Source organism: Mauremys reevesii, linkage group 10, assembly GCF_016161935.1.
Source record: "Mauremys reevesii isolate NIE-2019 linkage group 10, ASM1616193v1, whole genome shotgun sequence".
NCBI classification, from domain to species: Eukaryota; Metazoa; Chordata; order Testudines; family Geoemydidae; genus Mauremys; species Mauremys reevesii.
In genome coordinates this window covers 53,441,155-53,464,991 of record NC_052632.1, presented here as the reverse complement: position 1 = coordinate 53,464,991, position 23,837 = coordinate 53,441,155, and the positions used below count along the sequence as shown (strand labels likewise).

Sequence of the window (23,837 nt, the reverse complement as noted above, 5' to 3'; positions counted from 1 at the left end):
ACCTTCTGAGGTCCCTTCCAACCCTAATCTTCTATGATTCTGTGACTTGCTAGAAGAGATGAGGGAGAAGACAGCCTTTCCCAGCCACAAGACTGTACTTCGTTGTTGCTTGCACAGCATTTGGAGCTCCCCAGACAAGACCTGCTAGAAAAGGCAGACGTTCTCATCATCGCAGCTAGGAAGACATTTTATCGATGGGCACAATTACCACCACATGGACTGTCAGCCACTGTAGTCATCATTCCACACCAGTCCCACATTTAGAATTATCTTGCTTCAAAAGCCTGTATGTACCGCCTGTAGTACAATGAGCACCACAGAAGACAATTTAAGAGCATGGGTCTGCCTTTTGGGGATGCACTTGAGTTCCACCTGCAAGTCTGAGTGTAGGCAGCTGGCATTTTGGTCTTCGTGTTCTTGGTGGATTTTCATGCTGAGAGCGGCAAGAGTTGGGAAAACCAATAGTGCTTTGCTGATGTTCTGAGTCCAAGGAGTTGGCATGGAATTGACACCCCGCTCCCCTATACTGCATCCTCTCCTTTCACCTAGGAAAGGGATCTGCAGTCAACTTTATTTCCCCTTCAGACGTAAGTGTATCAAGTCAGGCATAGGCATCACTTCAATTCAATGAAATTTTATTGGCAGAATAAGCTAGACAAATGTTGCTAAACAGCTGAGTATGAAAAGCCAGGTCTCTCTGAGAGCAGTTAGGATCCATGCAGGACAGGTCACACACAGTGTTTGGGGTTTGATCCTATGTCCATTTGTGTGTCCATTCCTGACTTGGTGGCAGGTTGCCACATAGTGCAATGTCATCTCTCTCCTTTCTCCCAGGAAGAGGCACAGCTTCTCTGCACCAGCCCCAGAGAAACTCTGGCCTGCTGAGTGTGTGAAATCTGCCCTTTGGCAGGCAGGTTTCACCATCCCAAGACTGTAGCTGATTAGATTTGCAAGCTGGACTTGCTGTGTAAGAGGTGCTGCATTCATATTTACTCTACCCAGGATGCCCAAGTTGCTCGGTTTCTCTGCAGCTGCACTAGCATGTAAGGCAACAGGAAGGGGGCAGAGGGTAAAGTCTTATTTACCTGTGAGCAGTGAAATCTCTGGAATTTAGGTTTATGGCATATGAGTTCCAGTTTTATGGCTGCTATCTGTATGGCTCAAAGCAGTCTTTGGCCTTAAAGACAGGAGTAGGCTTGTGCCCAGCAGCAAATACCCAGCCCTGGACTGCTTCACACACTTATTGATTGTACAGAGAAGCCAAATTAAGCATGAATAGCAGAAAGGACTTTCACAGGCCATGAATAAGCATGAGACTATTAAGTGACCAGAGGCTGCTGCCTCCTTTTTGTACACACTCAACAGTAGGCCAAGCCATAAATTTGATTAGCTGGTTCACCGCCATCAAAAGGAATTAAGTTCAAAATCCCACATGCAAACAGAATGTGTAACAGGTAAGTGACCCGGTGTCACATGTGCTGTCAGTTTAAGAGAGAGAGGGTTGGGTGGGGTGGTTTTGCAACACCTAATACTAATAGAAATGAAATGTAATAAATCATTCCAATGAAATCAGCTGTGCTTCATTGTGCCTGCAAGAAAACAGTGCAGCATAAGTCATCCAGGGAATAGTATCTCTTGTCTCTAAAGCACACGGAGAGGAAAAGCGCTGCACAAGTACTGAGCAGTATCCTCACGCAGAGTTAGAAACCAAGACTATCAGGTCACCTTTGGCAGCACAGAATTGTTCCTTAAAGCGCATGTCCAGCCCAGATAGCTAGTTTTAAGTGACTCCAGTCATGGGGCTGACTCCAACTCTTTCCCTTAGGGGACTACTGAACCCTCAGTCCTCACAGTTAGGAAATGGTTCTGTGACATTCAGCAAGACACCTGGAGCTGGAAAATCCCTAGGTACCCTATTTTAACAAAGAGCATGACATGCTAGTGTGGTGAGAGGCTTTGGACAGATGAGGGAAGGGATCTCAAAGCTACTAATCGTGCAATGAGACACACAGGCTGCCCATTAAACACACACATGCCATCTTCCCCAGCGTAACAGATTCCAGAAAACACAGCTAGTCCCATGAAACAGACAGACAAGTCTCAGATAGAAAAGAGACAAGTCTTCCCTCCTTGTGTCTTCAAGATGGATTCCCATGGTACTGATGCCATTCCTTTTTCAATTGGAGTGCTGAGCCATTCCAGGAGATTTCCTTTTGTCTGTGAAATGGACCCCAGTTATCTTAGCAAAGGGAAGGAGACCTATTAGCTCTGGATAGAGTTGCAGGATAAGCAGGCCATGGGGGGTTGTGGTCTGTGGATGAATGGTCTCTGCACAGGATACCTCTCCCCAGGACCTGAAAGTCCCTCCTCCAAAATGCAGCAAAATGACTCTAAGAGGCCCAAGCCATGCTCCAAGCAGGGAACTGAAGCAAACATCATGTTAGTGTGATTAGGGATTGTGAGGTGGGTCTTTCAGCAAAGCAGCCAGGGAAGTGAGCTTCAGCCATTTAGAACTTCCAAGGAGCACGCTGCAGGCTGGTGGTTAGGAGAACACGTTCGCTTTGGCACCCTTTGGAGAAAACCTCTCCTGCTTCAGCGATTGGCTTCCACGTAAGATGAAAAAGTGAGTTTGGTTTTCAGAGAGATCCTGCTCCTCCCCCCGAAGCGCTGGGCATATCAGTCTGAAAGGGGGTGGGGGGTGTTGATTCTAAAACACACAACAGTTGCACACACTGACCCTTCAGTTTAGATGTTACCATCAAACCAATGGAGATAAAGTACCCTCAGTGATCGTGCACTCCAATTAGTGTGCTAAAAATGCAGCTCTCCTCTTTGAGGTGTTCTAAAAATGCAGCCCAGAGTTGTTTTTTCCACCAGAACTTGAAGAGAATAAATCAAAGTAATTATAGTGTTTGCCCTTATAGAACTGCTTGGCAAAGCTAAAATCAGGGCTTTAAAAGAAGGTTTTTAGTAGCAGCATGCTAAATCCAGAGAAGCAGAGATACCCACTTCAGGCAGCTGCACAAGCCCCAAGATGTGCTTACAGAGCCGCCGCCACCATCACATGGGAAAATAGTCTGGCTTGAATTAAAGCAGTTTATAAAGTCTATATTTGCTGCTCTCTTCCCCAGATCCCTATTACCTACCACATCTGCCTGAAAACAGGATCTTGGCTTCAGAAGAGTCCATCGGCTTCTGTTGCAACCGTAACCACCACCACCACCACCACCAGTCATAAGCCCTCATTATCCTCCTTGTATGGGTGGGGAAACTGAGGCATGGTTGATTTGCTCAAGGGTCAATGAAAGGCAGGAACAGAACCCAGCTGTGCTCTTTCAGTCTAAGGGCTTGCGCACTGAACAGCTATGCCACCCCAACATAAAGGCATAGTCCCTAAAGATGGTCCCCTTTCCAGAGCAAGAGTGATGGATATTCTGCTGGGCAGTAGGAGGGAAGCTGGCACTGCTGCCTAGCCATGTTGCACCAGTTTTAGGGACAGAGGACTTCAAGTGCCAAGAGTGTCAAGCCAAGACCTTTGCTAGCACTAAATTCACAGGAAACATTTTTTAAAAGACTTACAAAAACATAACATGGAAACAGTTAGGATTTCTAGGAGCCTGCCTATATACTGCACTGCTCAGGAGAAACTGGGGCTAAAGAGCCAGGTTTTCAAAGCTTCCCAAGAGGTGCCAAAGCTCTGTAAGAGAAGCTAATTTATTACTTTTCACAAAGAGTAAAGACAGCTGCAGGCTTTAACAAAACTAGAGAGGAGCCTGATCAAAATCCTGACTTTGGACACTCTCCAAGTTTGGAGGAATTCACATCTGGATGGGAATGTTCAGCCTTTGGCCCCATTTCTAAAAATAACATTCATTGATCATTAGCAGGATGTTTATATTGTGCCTAAAGCAAGTCTTTTGACATGAATTCTGTTTGATTTTTTTTCTGCTTTAATCATCAATAGCTCACTTATCTTAAATTACACAAGTTTCCTTTGAAAGCCAGTATGATGTAGAACACAATTGCAGAAGCCCTTATTGCTAACTGTAGAGAGATGTCAGTCATCAATTATAGTTCTACATTAAGCTTCTCCAGCTTGCAGATTTCTGTTAGCAACAAAAGATCCTGAGCTATTTATAAACAGAGGGGTCTAAAAATCATGCCATCAGAGGCCTGTGGTAGTAAGTCACCAGGCCCCCAAATGTGTACTTAAATTGCATGGAAACAAAGAAAGTTATAAGCACCCTAGGTCTTTAAACACAGAAGCATGTCCCTTGAGACTAAAACATCCCAAAAATATGACACTCCGCCTTGATTGGACAGAGCCTAGATATGCTGACCTAGATTAAGCATTGCATACTAGGCCTTTGAGTCTTCATGACTGAATTATATTGACGATACAAGCCACACTAAAATTGCATTGGTCGAACATCGACCACCCCCATCGACCATGCAAATGTTAGAGTAGGCACCTGGAGGGAAACATCTAACAGGCAGTACTGCCTATAAAACACAAGAGAGCCCCTTCAGTATAATTAATTTTATAAGATGGTCATTTAACCACAAAAGGAGGGGGGAGGCGGCTCGATTCCTTACACATTTTTCCCTCTCCTGATCCTTGAAGGGCGCTCATTCTCACTGCATCAGTTCCATTGACCCAGGGGTCCCAATGAAAAGGGATAGCCTCTTCAAATCTAGGCAGTCAATTTAAAAAAATGAGTTTACACCTTCAGGAGCTACACCTTGTGTCTCCCTGACAAATCGTATGGTTTTAGTTTTCTTTTCCCAAAATGTGCATGGAAAAACCCACACAACCAACCAACAGGGGAAAGTACTAACATTCAGAGCTGCCAAATGCACAAAGCAAGCAAACTGGAAAGGGGAAATCTCGCTCTCTCTCCTGCCTCCTTTTAGTTGTACCAGGAAAAAAATTTCAGAGAGACTTGTGACCTGTAAGTCGTCAGTGCCCCTTTAAATCGGTTTTCCCATGACTTACACTGCCATGCCACTGATGAATTCCTCTGTAGCTTGGCAGTAGATTGTGATGGCAACGCGGGCATCAGCATCAAAGGTGAATTCTAGGCTGTACAGGACTTTCTGCTTCCCGTTCTCCTCAGTAGGACTGTCTAGGTCATCTTTATACCTACAAGAAAAAGCCAGAGTCAGGACAAACATTACAGATAAAAGAGACTTACTATCTCACCTACTTCATCCCCAGAGGCCAGCGCAAGAGTGTTCCTAGAGTATGTTAAGTTTTGTCCAGTACAGTCTTAATGACTCAAGCGATGGGTCGCCATGTCACTGCAGAGAGTTCCACTGTTCTGGCAGAGCTCACTGTCAGGAAGATTTTTCTGATATTCAGCCTAAATTTCCTTGTTACCTGCCTCAGATCAAGATACCTCCCTAAACTCATCCAAGTGACCTGTTCTTGGAAGTAACCCCAAGAGGCGCAAGTCACTGAGATGAGCATTTAAACCAAGAGGAGGAGATCTGCCCTAAGAAGCAGCTGAAACTCATTCAGAGGTTATCTAACTGCAAAATGCCCGCTATTGATGTCTGTTAGCTGATCTCAGTGTCAGTCTATTCAGTCCCAGGGAGGTGACGTTCACAATCCCACAGAAGAGAAAGCACTATAAATGAAGATATCCGCACAATGGACAATGCACACTACAGCCTGGTTCCCACCGATGTAAGTGCCCTAGTACACCGACATAACAACTCCATCTCCAGGAGAGGCATAGGGCTTACCTCAGCATGACACTGTTCCTTACATCAGCTGCTGTTGGCCATAATTCTTGTCAATTTCACGGCTCCACTGGAGCCATGAAATTGACAAGAAAGCCAGCTCCCAGCTAGGCTGCTGTTGGGTCTCCGCCCCAAGCTGGGCTGCCACCCAGGCTCCCGGCTTAGGCTGCCACCCAGGCTCCCCAGAGGGAACCCTGCTGTCCCCTGGTGTCTCGACTCCCTGCTGGTAGCATGGCAGCTGACCAGACTCCAGGCATGGATCACCCCACTGGAGGTAAAACACACCAGGCAGCTTCCTCTCCACTCTCAGCAGGGAGGTAAGAAGGCCTGGCCAAGCAGCTGGGCTCCCGGTGGGAAGTAATGCAGGGCTGAGAGCCCTGGATCGCAGCCCCCCACACTGCCCCTCTTCAGTCAGTGGAAGTGCTCCTAGTGTGGACGCGCACCACCAACAGGAGGGCAGTGTGGACAGCCATCACATCAATTACTGCGGTGGCTGTAAGCTGACCTAACATAGGTCAATTTAAGATTGTAGTGTAGACATGCCCTAAGAGAGAGATACAGAAAGGACAAGATGCGCTTGGAAATCAGAGAAGTATGTAATTTAAAATGCTACTCCACCACCATCTTTATGTTCCTAGGGCCATGCTTCAGGGTTTCAGCCGGACACCTGCAGGGGTCAAGAAGGGATTCCCGCCACAACATATTTGGGGAGGGTTTTTTTTTTTTTTAAATATCTCCTCCTTTCATCAGCGATGGGTATGGCTGGAGACAGGACACTGGGCTCTGAGGTGGCACCGAGCATTCTCTCTCTCACATGCTTAGACGGCTGGCTGTTGCTCACATGCTCAAGGTCTAACTGATCGCCATATGTAGGGTCAAGAAAGAATATTCTCCTCGGTGAGATTGGCAGTGATTTGGGGCATTTTTCACCTTCCTATGCAGTTTGAAGTGCAGGTCACTTGCCAGGATTAGCTGGGTCTATCTCACTTAGTTCCTTGCCATTGCAGGGGCCTTGAGCGCTGCGCACGGCCGGAGGGCCATGCCCAGAAGAGGACGCTGCAATCCAGGGAGTGATGCAGGTCTTAGAAGTGGAGCAGAAGTGATGGCAGTGACACATTACTAGAGGAAGGCTCACCGGCAACCAAGAGCTAATTCCCAGCATGGCCAGCAGGGGGCACCGAGGTGGTGAGTCCTGCCCCATTACAGTGCCTTAGTTATTTATGTTCTTGTAGAAAAGTTATTTCTGTGGATCAGTTTTGCCTTTTAAATGCCTATAATGATACTGAGCTTCCTGCCCAAGCCCAGCCTCTAACATTCTACCAGCAGCACATCTGAGGCTCAGCTGGTTAAATTAGGTAGACAAACCATTCAGGTAGGTCTGGATAACAAAGGGGCTTTTGCCTAGAATCCTTCTGGTTCTACAGCACCTGTAGATCTTCTCTCCCAAATGGCCATATAGAACACTCTATGAGGCTATCCGGAATACACAGTAGGTGTAGCTAGATGTAACTTTAGCAGGATGTCTCCAAGGGAACCCATTTAGACCTCATTCAGTGAGATCAATAACTGCTGCTTCCTCCGGACAACACCAACATACATTCCACCTTAAGCGGGCATTTAATAGGTATGAGGTTTTAAAGCATCAATGATTTAATATAAAAGCTGCCAAGTAAAGATTAAAAATAGTCAAATTAAATAAGCAATGCAGGGAATGGTTACAGCCTTATTTTTATTTCCTTAGTGCACGGCTATCTGGAATACTTCACACAAATCAAGCAGGAGATGATAGACCTTTCTCCAGGGTTCACCTAGGTCAAAACAGGAACTGGCTTCTTCACCAGAGCTTTTCCAACTTGCTAGATTAAAAAGGACAAAAGCAAGAAATAGCTGCCATTCTCAAACCGTGGCTGCTGTGACCTACATAAGGCAGTCAAAGAAGAACGTGACCAGGTTGCATTTGCACTATTATGCAAATAGATACAGACCTGATTTAAGTGTGGTTACCAGTGCCACTCAAGAGAATAAATTCACGGCAAAGCTCAAGGCTGTAAGCGTGGCAAGGCATAGCCGGATCAGCAAGCTCTCCGAGTGAGCGAGTGTAACTTCGGAATTTCAAGCAGACTGACAGCCTTGGACACTGACAGAAGCAGAAATCTCTAGACCAGCGGTTTTCAACCTTTTTTCGCTTGCAGATCCCTACAGAATTTCAAATGGAGGTGCGGACCACTTTAGAAATCTTAGTCTGTGGACCTCCAGGGGGCCGCAGACCACCGGTTGAAAACCATGGCTCTAGACAAGTACAACACAGAGAGCAGCAGTGCAAGCTTCCCTGCACCATCCCATGCCAGTGTGCCTGCCCCTGAGCTCAAAGAACCCCCCATAACGGCTCAGGAGAGGTCTGTCTCCATGCCACCACCCACCACTGACCGGCGGGGGGGTGGGGGGGAGAAGGAAGGAAGAGACTCAGTACCAATTTTGAGGGGGAAGGGGATGGTGATGGGGACACCTCTCCAGTGGGAAATGTACCAAAACCTAGACCTCATTTCACATAGGCAGGCAGGCAGGCATTGGCCAGGAATATCATTGGCGGAGGCATGATATAGGCCAGTTTAGGCTATATCACTGTTACACTATTTGTGCTTAATGTTAATGGTGCACAAGGCATACCAATATATTTATATGTTGCAGATAATATGTTAGTGTGTGTGTACACACACACACACACACACACACTCGCGTGCTAGCCAGCATACATTAGCCAACAATTTTCATCAAATTTCTGGAAGTAAATAGAAATCTATTGATAAACTTGCAGATGACACAAAGATTGATATAATGCGAAATAATGACGGAGGACAAGGCAGTCATACAGCGCCATTTGGATTGCTCATTAAACTGTGCCCATTCACACAAAACATATTCATCCAGCCAAATGCAAAAGTTACATGCCTGGGAACAAGGAATGTAGGCCAGACCTACAGAATGGGGGACTGTATCATGGAAAGCCGTGATTATGAACAGCATTTAGGGATTATAGTGGACAAGCAACTGAACATGAGCTCCTAGTGCAATGCTGTGGCAAAAAGGGCTAATGTTTTCCTTGGAATAGATAAACGGGGAGTAGTGAGGAGTGGAGAGTGTTTTCATGGCATTGGCAGGACTGATACTAGAATACTACATCCAGTTCTGGGGTCCACATTTTAAAAAGGATGTTGAGAAAATAGGACAGGGTGCAGAAAAGAGCCACAGAAATGATTCAAAGGCTGAAGAAAGTGCCCAGAGTAAGGGACTTAAAAAGCTCAATCTGTTTAGCTTATGAGAAAGATGGGGAGGTGCCTTGATGACAGTGAACAGGTACCTTCACAGGGCGCAAATATTGAGTACTAAAGGGCTCTCTAATCTAGCAGAGAAAGGCAGAACAAGAACCAATGACTCGAAGCTGAAGCCAGATAATTTCAAACTGGAAATAAGGCACAAATATTTATCGGTATTAACAATAATAATAAATTCTATTTCTTACAGAGCTTCTTTTATCAGCAGATCTCAATGTGTTTCACAAAACCCCTTGAGGCGGAGAAACATCATCCCCATTTTACAGATGGGAAACTGAGGCACTGAGAGGCTTGCCCCAGGCCACACAGGGAGACCATGGCAGAGCAGGTAATTGAAGCCAAGTCCCTCACATCCTTTGCCAGTGCCCTAACCACTGGACTATCCTTCCTCCAGTGAGGGTAATTAACCATTGGAACAAATGACCAAAGGAAGTAGTGGGTTATCCATCTCTTGATGTCCTCAAATCCAGACTGGCTGCCTTTCTGGAAGATGCTTTAGTCAAACACAAGGTATTGGGCTCAACACAGGGGAACTGAGTGCAATGTAATATAGCCTGTGATATCTAGATGATCTAATGGTCCCTTCTCATCCCTGCCCCAAGGAGCTTACCACCTGATTCCAGAAGAGATACAGGTGAGAGCAGCAAATGCCATGCGTGACGAAGGAAGGGGAGAACAGGACTGTGTGGCCCCTAAAACAACCTGGGCCAAGTTAAATGAAGTCACACAGCGGTGAAATAGCCCTGCAGCTCCCAGTGCTGTCAATGAAAGATGCATAGGCAGTTGATTTTCTGCTGAGCACCTACACGTTCCAGGGCTGCTTTGATCCAAGCTGCACCCACTGCAACATGGGTTCCTCTGCTTGTCTCTCTTCCTTAAAGTTCTCTCTTGGGGACAGCAGGAGTTTTACTTTCTATCCCTTGGCCTGTCGGTTCTCAGCATGAGCTGGCCATGAAGCAGGAGCCGAGTTACAGAAGTAGGGTGATGCAACAAAGATGCAGGCCTCAATTACAAATAAGCAACTATTCGCTGCTAGCAAGTGCCAGGTAAATCGCTCTGGGCAGACTCCCAAGTGGTATACTGCCTGCCTCTTCCAGCATTCCCATGCAGCCTCCATATGCCCCCACAACTCAGGCAAGATGTAGACAAATTGGAGAAAGTCCAGAGAAGAGCAACAAAAAAGATTAAAGATCTAGAAAACATGACCTATGAGGGAAGATTGAAAAAATTGGGTTTGTTTAGTCTGGAAAAGAGAAGACTGAGCCGGGACATAACAGTTTTCAAGTACATAAAAAATTGTTCCAAGGAGGAGGGAGGAAAATTGTTCTTCTTAACCTCTGAGGATTGGACAAGAAGCAATGGGCTTAAATTGCAGCAAGGACGGTTTAGGTTGGACATTAGGAAAAACTTCCTAACTGTCAGGGTGGTTAAGCACTGGAATAAATTGTCTAGGGAGGTTATGGAATCTCCATCATTGGGGATTTTTTAAGAGCAGGTTGGACAAACACCTGTCAGGGATGGTCTAGAGATAATACTTAGTCCTGCCTTGAGTGCTAGATGACCTCTCAAGGTCCCTTCCAGTTCTACGATAAGTCCAAAGAAAGCAGCAGCGGCAGAGGGCAACAAGATCCCACCACAAGATGGCCTCTTTCCACACACATAATGCACCTCAGGACTCTGAATCTCCCTCCGAGAACCGGAGATGCCATCCAGGTTGGGAGCTGCTGACCTACGCTGGCTTCCTGACTTACTTTCAAACTTATTCACAGCACCAAGAGGAGAAAACTTCCTCAGCCATTTGACTCCCAGGACTTTGCGTGGTGACAATTTGCTTGCAGCTGTTCTGTCTCCTGTGGGGACTCAGCAGATGGCAGAGTTCCTACCAGGAACTCACAGTCAGCTTATGAAGTGGCAGGGCAAGAGGGAAGTGAGGCCGTCTGACTCTGTTACATTAAACAGGAGAGTCCACCCCTGCCCCTTCTGAAGTTAACACAATCTGGTCCTGGCAGGAAATCAGGAATTCGCAAAAGTTCTCAAAGACACAGATGTCCAGGCAGGAACATTCATGAGTGTGGAATTTCTTCAGGTGACCACCATAAATACTTCAGGATTGGCAACACTCTGAACTCTGCTCACCAGTCACAGCATGGCCAGGAGCCAGAGTGGAAGTTTCCTCACACCCTCCCCCCAAAGCTCTGAACTGCAATCTAGAAGGATCACCTCACCCTCCAGACAGGTGAGACTCCAGCTAACAATCCGGAGCCAGGGAAAGCCAAAGAGCTGGTGGGAATTTTACAGTCAGATCTCACCTTCCATCAAAAAGTGAGCCAAATTCAGCCTCATTTTACAGGGACAGGAGGGAGAGAAGAGGAGAATCTCCAGAGAACTATGAACTAGCTGTTTTTCCATGTTTGCAATCACATAGAAACCCTTGCTGGAGAGGTCAGGGAGGGGCTTTTGCATGTTCCTAGAGAGAGGGGTCGAACTTCCACTCAGGACAGGCAGCACAATGCAAACTGAGACTGTTCCCTTGTGAAAAAGGCTGCTATCCCTTAAGTGTTAAAGGATTCCTTAAGTGTCTGGTCACTAGAACTTCTAAACATACTGATCTCAAGATAAAATTAAACAACGCAGCGCTGACCATGCTCTGGAGCTGATTCAGGACCAGTAAGATTGGCTGCCATGTGAGAGGCCAACTCTTGAAAGCAGATAGTGCTACCACCTGCATCTACGTGGGTTCATCGCTGTGGCACCACCTTACAAACAGCAATGCAGCCTCAACTCCCCTGGAAGGCAGGTCAATCTCATTCTCCACACTTGACAAATAGGGAAACTAAGTCACAAAGCAGGGAGATAACTTGTCCATCAGCAGGCCAGTGACAGAGCTAAGATTAGCACTTACAAATTCCTGTACTAGCAGCAGGCCCTTTCACAGATGTAAGACTGCATATCTGAGAGCTGGTGAGTTCTTAACGTATGCTTCCTAGAGGACTAAGACACTGTTTACAGAGCGAGTACTGGCTTCAGAGGAAGCAGAAACTAAGGTGTTATTCATACCCTTTAGCTGGAAGAGCCAAGAGATCTTCAGAACATGGACATTTACCAAGGCCCACTATCTGAGCAGTAGCGTCTTCCTTCTTCACCCGTCCAGCTCATTCTGAGACCATCACTTTGAGTTTTTGACCATTAAATAAGACAAATCAGAGTTTTCAAAGAAAAACAAGATTGATCAGTTTCAAGTGCAGTTCTGGCTAATCTAATCCCTTTTCTACCAAGAAAGACAAGGTGGGTGAGGCAAATTCTTTTATTGGACCAACTCCTGGTGGTGAGAGAGACAAACTTTCGAGCCACATGGAGCTCTTCTTCAGGGCTGGAAAAGGTACTCCCATTGTCACAGCAAAATGCAAGGTGGAACAGAGTGTCTAGCATAAGTAGTTAGCATATGTTCTTATGACCATTCAAGGTGGTCATAGTACAGAAAGAGGGGGTTAGTAGGTTACAGATTGTTGTAATAAGTCATAAATCTGGTGTCTGTTCAGTCCATGATTGTTAGTGTCTAGCAAAGTAATACATTTAAGCTCCCAGCAGCTACAACTACACTGCCATACACTTTATACCAAGGCACCCAAACCTTGCCCAGCCATGACCTGAAATTGGCAACTTGACAGGAATGCAGAAATTTCCATAAAATGACAAACTGCACAGAGACTCCAGGGGCTGTATGAAATGCTCCATGCAGCTACCAGGCTGCTCAGACTGTATGCTGGGACCTAGATCTACCCCAAGGCTCTACACCTGTATTAAACAAGTACAGCCACAGGGTGATTGTTAAGACACTCCTCAGCTACGTTTAATCCACAGACCAAACTCTAGCTATCGCTGCATTTGATTTAGGTGCAGAGCAGTGAGATAGGGACCCGTTACGCTGGATGATCTATTTTCCTACAAGTGTGGGATACAGTCACCTAAAAGCATGTGGATCAAGTGGGACTACACTGTGTCTTAGCCAGCAAGAAAAATCCGAGGCAGAGTTGTATTCAAAACTAATCAGTTCTCCTTGCCTGGGCCTTGCACCGAAAACAACTTATATTTTGCAAACACAAAAGTTCAGAAAGGAATCTGTCTGCAGGTTTAGTGACATGACTAATATTTTCCATTTGTTTTAGTGTTCCTGAGTAAGACCCAAGTGTGTCAGCTTCCTACAAGGCAGCGTTTGCTCTACTCAGCCTCTGGAGAAAGATGCCTCCCCAGTGCTGGTTGGAAATGCTGATTACCCGACTCTAGGGAAATAACTAATGGGCATTAGTGCTGCCCAGGCCTGTTCAGATAATCACATGCAAACCCTGAATATTCTGAAATCCCTTGGGAGTGACACTGGAATAAGGACTTGTCACTTAGTGCTCTGAAGAGAAGGCCATCAAATGTAGGTATGACCCACCCTTTGCCTTCAATGCAACAAACAGTTTGGTCAGTAAAGGTACCTCACAAGACGTAGAGAATCTTTGCGGATATTCACCAAACTCCTCAGTGTCTTCACAGGCTCATGTGGGGCTGGTGTGACATAGGGAAACTAGAATAAGAGGCAAGGAGTTGCTTTGTTAATATACCAGCTTGAGAATTAACACTTTAAGCAAGATGCAACCTATCTAATACAAGAAATATCCACACTGTCCAAGATCATGCTTATGTCAACACTGGGCTGCAACCAACCACAGCTGGCACTAACCAGGAATCTCACTGGCAGGCTCTGTAGAAAGACTCAAGCTGAATAGGCTAGAGAGACTAATCAGTCCTCTCCAGCTCAGCAGCAGTCCTCACAGCAGAGTGTATGCACACAGGACACAGTGCAGAGCCTGTCCTGAAGCTGCCCATGCTGTCCCAATGCAGCACTTTTCACCACAACCAGACATCGATCTTTTAAATACCCCACAGCTCACGCACATCTACTGTTAAATTGTCTGCCACAGGCAGGAGGCGGCACCTCTTCATGTTTGTGCTTTCTACTCCCCTCCTGGAAAGTTTGGTATTTGTTTAGTCTAAAATAAATCTCCATCCTTAGTTTGATAAGAAGGAATGCAATACGTTCCTACGTACTACAGCCTAGGCTTGGCCACCTGAGCTCTTCTCCTGCTCAAAAGGGGGAAGTCTGAGGAAAAGTCCCACGGGGAAATCCAGGACCAAGACTACTGTCATTGTTCAAGACAGACCAATTTACTTTCTCTCCCAGTCAGAACCAATAGCCTCAGAGGTGCACACAAAGGGGAAAAGAAAAAGGTCTTTGACAGGGTCTTTGGCAGCAGGGAGTTGGCTGAAAGCCTGCACTGAATTTATCCCCAGGTCTAAAACCTCCCTGCAGGAGAATCCAGGAGGTCATAGCAGTGCAACAGGTTTACAAGTGACTCCAAGGTAACTATACGGGAATCAGAACAGGAGTACTTGTGGCACCTTAGAGACTAACAAATTTACTCTGAAACCTATACGGGAATCAGTCTCTCTCATCCTCAGTGCTGACATCAGGTCAGAACTACCCAGCTCAGCAGTCTGCATTAAAGGGTAAAAGAACTAATGGCAATTAGACTATTCATATCAAGGCTGTTCATAAGCTTGGAAGCTTGTATAAAATGCCAAATCTGAGAGTTAGGAGCTGTCACCCGTGACAAACTGAACCTTGCAGCACTGTTACTTCCTGTTCATACCAAAGCAATCACGAGATGAAAAAAATCTCTCTCCAAACAGAGCAGTCTGCAATTCTATATTGCTGTTCATGCCAGGATCTCAGACCTCTTTACAGTCTTGTCAGCAGGGCCGGCTCCAGGGTTTTTGCCACCACAAGAGGCGGGGAAAAAAAAGCTGCAATCGTGATTGCTTCAATCTTCGGCGGCAATTCAGCGGCAGGTCCTGCCCTCTAAGAGGGACTGAGGGACCCGCCGCCGAAATGCTGAAGAACCAGACATGCCGCCCCTTCCCATTGGCTGCCCTAAGCACCTGCTTGCTGCACTGGTGCCTGGAGCCGGCCCTGCTTGTCAGACACCTGAGAGGTAGGCATTATCCCATATTGCAAATTGGAAAACAGAAGCAGAGACAGGCTATGTGATTTGCCCAAAACCTGTGTTGCAGTGGGGCTGGATTCATGGCAGGATGGCACTTTTGCCACAAGGAGGATGCCATTTTGTTCTCAAATTGGCATCCTCCATGCTGATGGGGGCATTATACCAGATGCCCACTCGCAAATATACCACTGCCCAAGATCACACAGCAAGTCACTGGCAGAGCCAGAAATGGAACACAGGAACATCCTGATCCCCTAGTACTGTGCACCACCTCCAAGACAATGCTCAGTCACCTCCTGGGTAAGTATCAAAGCTGGGTTGCCTACTGGCAGACACATACAGATGTGAAATTAACAGTGCATGTGAACTTGCCTGAACGGGTCTGTTCCCCAGGAAGTTTAAATCCATGTTCTCACCAAAGAGGTAACCCTCGGGATGTGGGGTATCAAACTTCTCACCTCCCATGAAAAAGTGACTTGCAAAGTAGTTTCCTGGAAAGAGAAAAAAATTAACAAATTCATGTGAGATTCATTCCTGGAGCATGGCAGAAATGTGCAGCTTTTAGCTGGGGGGAAGGCGGCTGAACGGGGGAGCATAAGACACAAACAAGACTTTTTTTTAGGCAACAGCCATAAATCACAGGGCCGCATTAGACAGCTCCTGGCAACGCTGCATCATGCGGAGTCAGCGCCAACAGCACTGGGCAAGAAGCAGCAACCAGAACCCTACAGAAAACAAGTCACTGGACATTTTTCATAAAAATATGCCCTACTTCAAATGGGACTTACATCACGGACATTCTCTGGCCTGTGTCATACAGGCGGGCAGATGAGATGACCACAGTGGGGCCTCATGGCCTTGGAATCAATGTATTACAGGGTTGTTAACCCTATCGTAAGTTTCTCCCCCAAGGAAGGAAAGGGGCAGATTTTTCACAACACTGCTGAATTCTGGGAATTCTCCCACTTTCCATCCTCATTTTCAAGGTCCGCCATCTGCCTAGCCAATGAGGAACAGACACATTTCCTTTCAGATCCCATGAATGTAGTTCCTCATACAGTCAGAGGAATGAAAAAACATTGTCTTTACAGATAGGGTGCTAGAGGTAACCCACACAGATGCTCTCCTTGATTAAACACAGATGGCTATAACTGTAAAAAACACAGACATCTGTAAGAGATAAACCCCAAGACTGAACACAACTTTCCCTCACCACAGTTTCATCTAATTCCATTTCAAGGGGATGCACTGAGGTGGCAAACGGTGTGAGAGGAAGCTGGGAGCAAGGTCACTGACACCCCCCCCCCCCCAGCAGTAACTGAATTACTCACAATGCCACACTCAATCTAGTCACTTGCAGAAAAGAGCTAGCCGCTTTGGGCAACTGCGGCTCTCAAATGCAGCTGTCACATGTTCACAGCACAGAGAAGTGAAAGGTGGCACAGACCTATTAAGCCCCATCCAAGCCATCTTCCCGCAGTTTTGAAATGGGGCTTTTCCACACCCACAATGAGAAAGGAAATGGGCCGAATATAGCTTCACTGTCTTGGCTCGGTGCAATATACAGGAATTTTGGGCCCCTCAAAAGAGCACTACCTAGAATGACTGCATCTGGAAGGTTATGGAGAGGAAGGAGAGGAATTTGATGGGCGGGATTCTCCATCCATCTGGCTACCAGAACTGGTGAGCTGTTCTCTAAAAACAAGAGGGGTTTCCATGAAAGGTTTCTGCTTTTTCAATTATATTGGTTCCTTTTGGCTCCAAGAAAGGCTTTTTTTTTTTTTTTTTTACCCTGCACAGCTGGTATCACTTTATGATGACTCCCCACTGCTGAGCTCAGCTAACAAGCTCACAGGCCTCCAGATGTTTGTGTTTTAAAAACAAGCCTGCTCCCTGGATACACCAATCACAAGCTTCGCCTAGGTCCACAATCTAGCTGGTACCAAGTCCACTGCAGCAGCATGGCAGAATTGAGGTATCCCAAACCACAGACCCCCAGGCAACTAGCAGCAAAAGGAAAAGCTATTCCGGTTACAAATCCAAGCCAGATTTTCTGCTCAATATAGCCACCCAGCCAAGGATGCATTGTGATATTTATGCTTATGCTGTGGTTTGTGAAAGCAGGATTTAGGAATCAATTTTACATTTTAAGTAGGTCATGCAGGAGGATGTTTTGATGCATTTGATCTGATTAACTCCAAGGAAAATTCCTCTGCAAGAAATCTCAGAATTGCAGTGGCTGATTATCCTGGCTCAGTGTCAGATGGCTTGCTCTTGACTCTGATTTGGTATTCTATGAATGGGACGTGTTAACGGGGTTATAGCTCATCTCAATGAATCTGGATTTATGTGCAGTTCACATTAACATTATTGTACACAAATCCCCATATATTCAAAGGAGGTTGTATCCTTTAGTAGCCGCATCAGAGCATCCATGGTGCTTTTTCCTCCCACAGGAACTCAAAGTGCTTTATACAACCATGAAGCAACCTTGCATAGACTTACTCGTGTGAGTAAGGTTTGCAGGAGCAGGCACTATCCCCACAGGGATCACTTTGCCCACCACTGAAATGCAGCCCCAGCAGCTGTTCAAAAGAGCACAGCAATGCTACGCTACGTAGCAGTTCCGGATGAGAAGTGAGGCAGAATATCATAGCCAACTGGAACTGCAGGAGGGATTTTAGGAAGGTGAAACAGAATTGGCCGACTGTAATCCGGCCAGGACATTGCAGCTAGTGTTTTCACACTTCTGAGAAGTGCTATTAGGATCTTTAATGTCCACAAACGATTAGGATCTCTGTTTTTGTTCTCATCCAGAAGAGGCCCACCTAGCAACACAGCCACCCTCTAATTGCAAGCTAAAGCATCTGTTCGGTACTCAGTCAAGAATCTCTCCTCCACTATATTACACCCTGGAGCACCCAGGATTTTACCTAGGGCAGTGGTTCTCAATCTGTGGTCCACAGACCCCTGAGGGTCTGCAGACTATTTCTAAGGCAAGGGTCTCAAAGTCCCGGCCGGCGGGCCATCTGCGGCCTGAGAACCTCCCCAATATGGGCCGCAGGGCTCCAGAAATTTTGGGACCGGGTCTCTCCCTTAGTCCCGCCCCCAGGCACTCCTCCCCCTACGCGTCCCCTGGGCGATTTAAAATGGCCTGTGGCTCCGCCCACCACCAGGCGGAGCAGAGCTGAGCGGCTTCCTGCATGCTCGCTCCACATAGCTGCTGGCCCCTCCCTACAGCCCCAGGGCAGGGCTGTGCCTCCGCACACTGCCTCTGCCCCGAGCGCCCCTGCGGCCAATGGGAAGCTGCAGAGGTGGAGTCCCCCCAGCCTGCAGTCCCCCCAGCCCACCCCACCTTGGAGCCCCAGGTAAGCACTGCACCCCCTGACACCCTCCCAGAGCCTGCATCCCCACCCCGCCCCACATACCCCCTCCCGCCCACAAACTCCCTTCCAGAGCCTGCACCTCCCCAAACACCCCCGAGCCACCAAACTCCCTCCCAGAGCCTGCACCCATCCCCCCTCCTCCCCTCCCAGAGCCTGCAACCCCACCTCCTCCTCCTGCATCCCCACCCTCTGCCCCAGCCTAGAGCCTGCACCCAGCACCCAAACTCCATCCCAGATTCTGCACCCGACCCCCTCCCCCACCCAAACTCCCTCCCAGAGCCCAACCTCTCACCCCTTCTGCATCCAAACTCTCCTAGAGCCTGCACCCCAATCCCATACCCCAGACCTTCTCCCTCACCCAAACTCCCTCCCAGAGCCTTAGGCAGGTGGGGAGCAGGTTCTGGGCAGCATGAGTGACATTACTGGACGATTTGAGGACTGACGCTGGCCCTAAGGTAAATTGAGTTTGAGACCCCTGGTCTAAGGGATCCATGAAAGGTTGTTGTTACCACAGAACAGTGGTTTTCAACCTGTGGTCATTGGGCCCCTGGAGGTCTGCAGACTATGTCTAAGATTTCCAAAGGGGTCCGCATCTCCATTCAGGGCCAGCTCCAGGCACCTGTCTGAGGTGGCTCATGCTAAGGGGCGGCATCCTGTCCATGCTTTGGGCGGCACAGTCCGGGCGGCCTTTTTTTTTTTTTCTTCGGCAGTTCGGGCGGCCTTTTTTTTTGTTGTTGCTTGGGGTGGCAAAAATGGTAGAGCCGGCCCTATTTTCATTCAACATTTTTTGGGGGTCTGCAAACAAAAAAAGGCTGATAACCACTGCCCTAAAGTCCTCTCATTCACAAGTACTGCCCAGGCCTGACCTCACTTAGCTTGCAAGATATCTGACAATATCACAGCCCTAACTCAGATGGGTGTTGGAAGGATAATGAATGTGTGAGGCACTCAGTGCTACAGAGAAGTCTATAAATAAACCTTGCCATACTGACGGCAGGCTGTATATGCCATCCAAAACTGGGGAGGACTTCCAAGTCAAAATGTGAATTCTTGCTCTGCGGATGGCCCTTCTGCCTTAAAGTACTAAGGGTCTGCCTTGAGCCAGAGGTGCATGGTCCAGAGGACAGCCATTATGTGACCCCAAACACTATTCCTCCACTCCTCCCGTAGGGCAACTAGTAGATGTAAGAGTGAGTGCACATGCACGTAAAGTGCTCATTGAAAGGCAGACATTCCAAGCAAGAAACGCAGGACTGTGCAAATCCTAGAGAGCATAGGGCAAGGGGTTTATAGGAGTTAAGAGGAAAAGAGCCAGAACGGCATCAGAAGCTCTTGGGGGTACTTGGGGAAATATACTAAATTAGTGCTAGATGGTTACCTAACAAATCAAAGATGGCAGTTACCTGTGGTGACAGATTCATAATACAGTGTGCAAGAGTCAGGAAAATTTAAGCAGGTGAACATTTTTCACAAAGCGATCACTCTATGTCTGACCTATCCGGCCTCATCCACAAAGGAAACCCGCCCAACACTTTCAAAAGATGAACCTGGGAGCTTAAATTCATAACTTTGCTAGACACTAATAATCATGGTCTTAATAAAGACACGGGATTTATGGCTTATTACAACTGCCTGTAAGCCATTAACCCCCATTTTTGTCCTATGACTACAGGGGTGTTAATGGGCCTCTTTACCTTTATTGGTCCCTTAGAATATGTGCTAAGTACATATGCTGAACTATCTGTTCCACCCGTGACACTCTTAGCCCTGGTCTATCTTACATAATTACTTCAGAAGAACTGTCGTTGAAGCGCTCCTTGCTGCTGTTCAGGATTCCGGAGTAAGGCTTCATGAGCTATGGGGGAAATGGGCAATGTTCCCTCTAATTAATTACATCCATGTGCAGAATTAATTTTGTTATGTGCACCAATATGGAAGTGATGTGTGGCGGGGGGGCGAGGGGGTTTGGGCTCCAGCTGAGGGTGTGGGCTCTGGGGTGGGGCTAGGGATGCAGGGTTCAGGGTATGGGAGGGAGTTTAGGGTTGGGGCAGAGGGTTGGGTGTGGGGTGGTAAGGGCTCTGGGTTGGGGCCAGAGATCAGGGGTTCAGGGTGTGGGAGGGGGCTCAGGGCTGGGGCAGGGTGTTAAGAGTGTGGGGAGGGTACAGGCTCTGGGGTGGGGCCAGGGATGAGGGGTTTGGGGTGCAGGCTACCCCAGGGCTGTGGTGAGGAGACAGGACTCTGCACAGCCCTCTCGCACTGCAGCAGCTCTGGGACCAGGGGAAAAGGCGCCTCTCCCTGGCTGTGGCACCTCTGGGGCCGGGGCAGAGGCGCCTCTCTCCTCTCCAGTCCAGGCCCCTGTGGCTGCACATCTGTTCAGCCCTTGATAGCCTGCTGTGTGGCTTAGAGGGAACTTAGGTAAGGGGTAGGCTGGGTCTCCCAAGATCACGATTGGCATTTCAACATCCCCCATTGGAATCTTCTGGTCTGGAAAGAAAGTCCCTGCATGCAGCTTTCTATACAGGCCAGTGTTCCTGAAGATGAGTGGGCCATGCACCCTCCTTGACCACCCTACACTGATGTCAGTGAAATGACCCTGGTCATCCTCCAACACCTGCAATACCATAGAGAAGTAGCCCTTTCTGTTGATGCACTCCGTCGCAAGGTGCTCTGGGGCCAAAATTGGGATATGGCTTCCATCTATCGCCCCACTGCAGTTAGGGAATCCCATTGCAGCAAAACCATGCACTGTTTCCTGCACATTGCTCAGCATCAGTCCTTTGCAGCAGGAAGCAATTAATGGCCCTGCACACTTGCATCACCACAACCCCCATGGTGGATACTTCCAACTCCAAACTGACTTGTGAGTGACTGGTAGAGGTCTGGAGTTGCCAGCTTTCACACAGTGATCGCCACGTGCTTTTCCACTGTGAGGGCAGCTCTCATATTGGTGGCCTTGCGCCGCAGGGCAGGGGTGAGCTCCGCACAGAGTTCAAGGAAGGTGGCTTTGCACATCTGAAAGTTCTGCAGCCACTGCTCCTCATCCCATACATGCATCACAGTACGATCCCACCACTCAGTGCTTGTTTCCTGAGTCCAGTAGTGACAGTCCACCGTGTGCAGCTGCTCCATGAATGCCAACATCAGTCCTGAATTGTTTCTTTCCACGGCACACAGCAGGGTTGGCAGCACAGATTCTTGTTCAGAGTCACAGCTCATGAAATACTGCAGGATCAGCCGCGCTGTATTCATAACGCTCAGCACATCACTGGAGAGCAGTGCAGGATCCATGCTTTCAGGCAGAGATGGCGGGCACACTGTTCACAGGGGCAGCTGAAAAATGGCACGAAACGTAGTCAGAAGCCCATGGAACGATGAGACAGAGAAAGCTGCATGATGGGGCGGTGAGCCTGCCCCTATGATGCACCTACTCATGCACTCCTTCAATGAAGGACCGAGTAGGAATAAATTCTACATGAATAGTCCTACTGAAGTCAATGCGTGTCAAATTGTAAGTGTTAGAGGCCTCTGCTTATAAAAACAAAATGCCTACTAGCGATAGCAGAAGTCTGCCATACTCCTTGTATACAGTATTTGCTTCAATAAAAGGAATGTTTATTAAAAAAAGCAGGAGCTAGAACTCAACTTTCATTCTAGCGTCTCTGCCCATCACATTAACGTTTTGTGAATGACTAGCATCTCTCGCTCTTTGCTGCTGTCCAAGTCTTGTTAACAATTGCCAGCTGTGCTAAAGGATTATGCTCAACCCTTTGGCCCAGTGGCTGGAAACTAGAGCTCAGCAGCTTGATCAGAGGAGGAAGCTAAGGAGGCAAACAACAGGGTACTGCATACAGGGTTTGGAGAGAAGCAAGTGATGCTCCAGGCAGAATCCAAGTGAGTTAAATCAGTATTTGGGAGAAGCCTAGGCAATCCCTTTAAGTATCTCGACACTATGGTGACACTATGGAACCAGAATAGTACAGTGAAAGCATGCCTCCATACCCCTCTGGTTTCTAACTGAGTTTGCTAACTAGGATGGATTCCCATTAGACACTTTGGCTCAGATCCACAAAAGGACTTAGGTATTGCAGTGCCCAACTTTTAGGCACCTAGAAAAAAAAATCAGGAGCAACACTGCAATCCACAAAGCCTGAGTTAGGGGCCTTGTCTCCCTATTCAATGAATGGGGAGAGAGGGACACCTTAGAAGGCAATTCACAAAAGCCAGCTCACTAGGCAGGGAGCCAACGAAGCTTGCGGATTGGAGATGCCAAGGAGAGGGGTGTGTGCTAAGCCTTTTCCCTCTCTCTGAGATAGGTAGTTAAGTTCAGGCTGCAGGGAGGTGCCTGTCTCTGCTTAGCTACCCACAAACAGGAACCTCCCCTCCCCTCCCCGCCCCCCCACTCCAGTCAAGCAGCTGCACCTATTGTGTTTCTTGTGGGAATGAGTGAGGCACCTGCCTTGCTCCACACAAAACAGCCAAAGGAAGAGGCAAGCATCTCTGGATAACGTGTGCAATGAGATTTGTGCTAAGAAGAACAAAACACGTGAGAAACTGCCACCAAAAATGGCCTTCTTCAGAGAGCACCTGAAAAATGCAAATCATCAGTCAGCCATATGGAATCATGCAACAGTTCAGTATCTTCACTTGTTCCGTCTGCAACAGATGGGTGATAGACAGCACGGGACATCTTGTCCTGAACACGATGGTGCTGCCGCCTGCTCCAGAAGCCATCCTCACCTTTGTACAATGTGGCTGAGAGTGTACCAGTGCAACAAGGAGATGCAAATGTTGCAGGGAAGATTTGGTGTGCTCCAACGCATGCAGCTAGGACAGTGACAAGGGTAGCAACAGACTAACGAACTCATCAGACACAGATTCTGAGGGGGAGTAGAAATGTTTCAACTATCTGCAAATTACTTTGACTATTTTTGTGAGTAAATATAGCTTGAAGGGGTGTTGCATTAGACTTTCACTAGCTCATTGTTATATGTAGGGATTACATAAGAGTAAGTGGTTATACTTCGTTATTCACAAGGTACGTTCAAAGCATTCTACAGCCCTTATATAACACTAATGAGACTTAGACGCCATTTACACGTACTGTTGTATTCAGTGATAGCAAGAAGATAATTTACAGTTGTACCACAGGAGCTTTAGAGCATATATCAAAAGTATGTTTTATAATAAGGGGGTAGGCCTGATCTGCCTAACTGCATAAAAATAGACAGAAAAACTTCTCTCCAATCAGTCCATTCTACAAATAATGACAAGTACTTTGAGGTATTACATGGTACAAACAAGTTCACACTGTCATAGAACTACAA

General features: G+C 47.4%; 1 protein-coding gene across 4 annotated transcripts in view; it reads right to left on the bottom strand.

The window, feature by feature from the left end:
• Positions 1-23,837, bottom strand: part of MGRN1 (mahogunin ring finger 1) — a 114,791-nt gene that overhangs the window by 77,302 nt on the left and 13,652 nt on the right. For all 4 annotated transcript variants that reach the window (XM_039491197.1, XM_039491196.1, XM_039491199.1 and 1 more), the window contains exons 2-4: positions 15,500-15,618; positions 13,559-13,647; positions 4,997-5,143 (exon numbers count right to left, since the gene is read on the bottom strand). In XM_039491197.1, the coding sequence (XP_039347131.1) occupies positions 4,997-5,143; positions 13,559-13,647; positions 15,500-15,618 (355 nt within the window). The remainder of the gene's footprint in view (positions 1-4,996; positions 5,144-13,558; positions 13,648-15,499; positions 15,619-23,837) is intronic.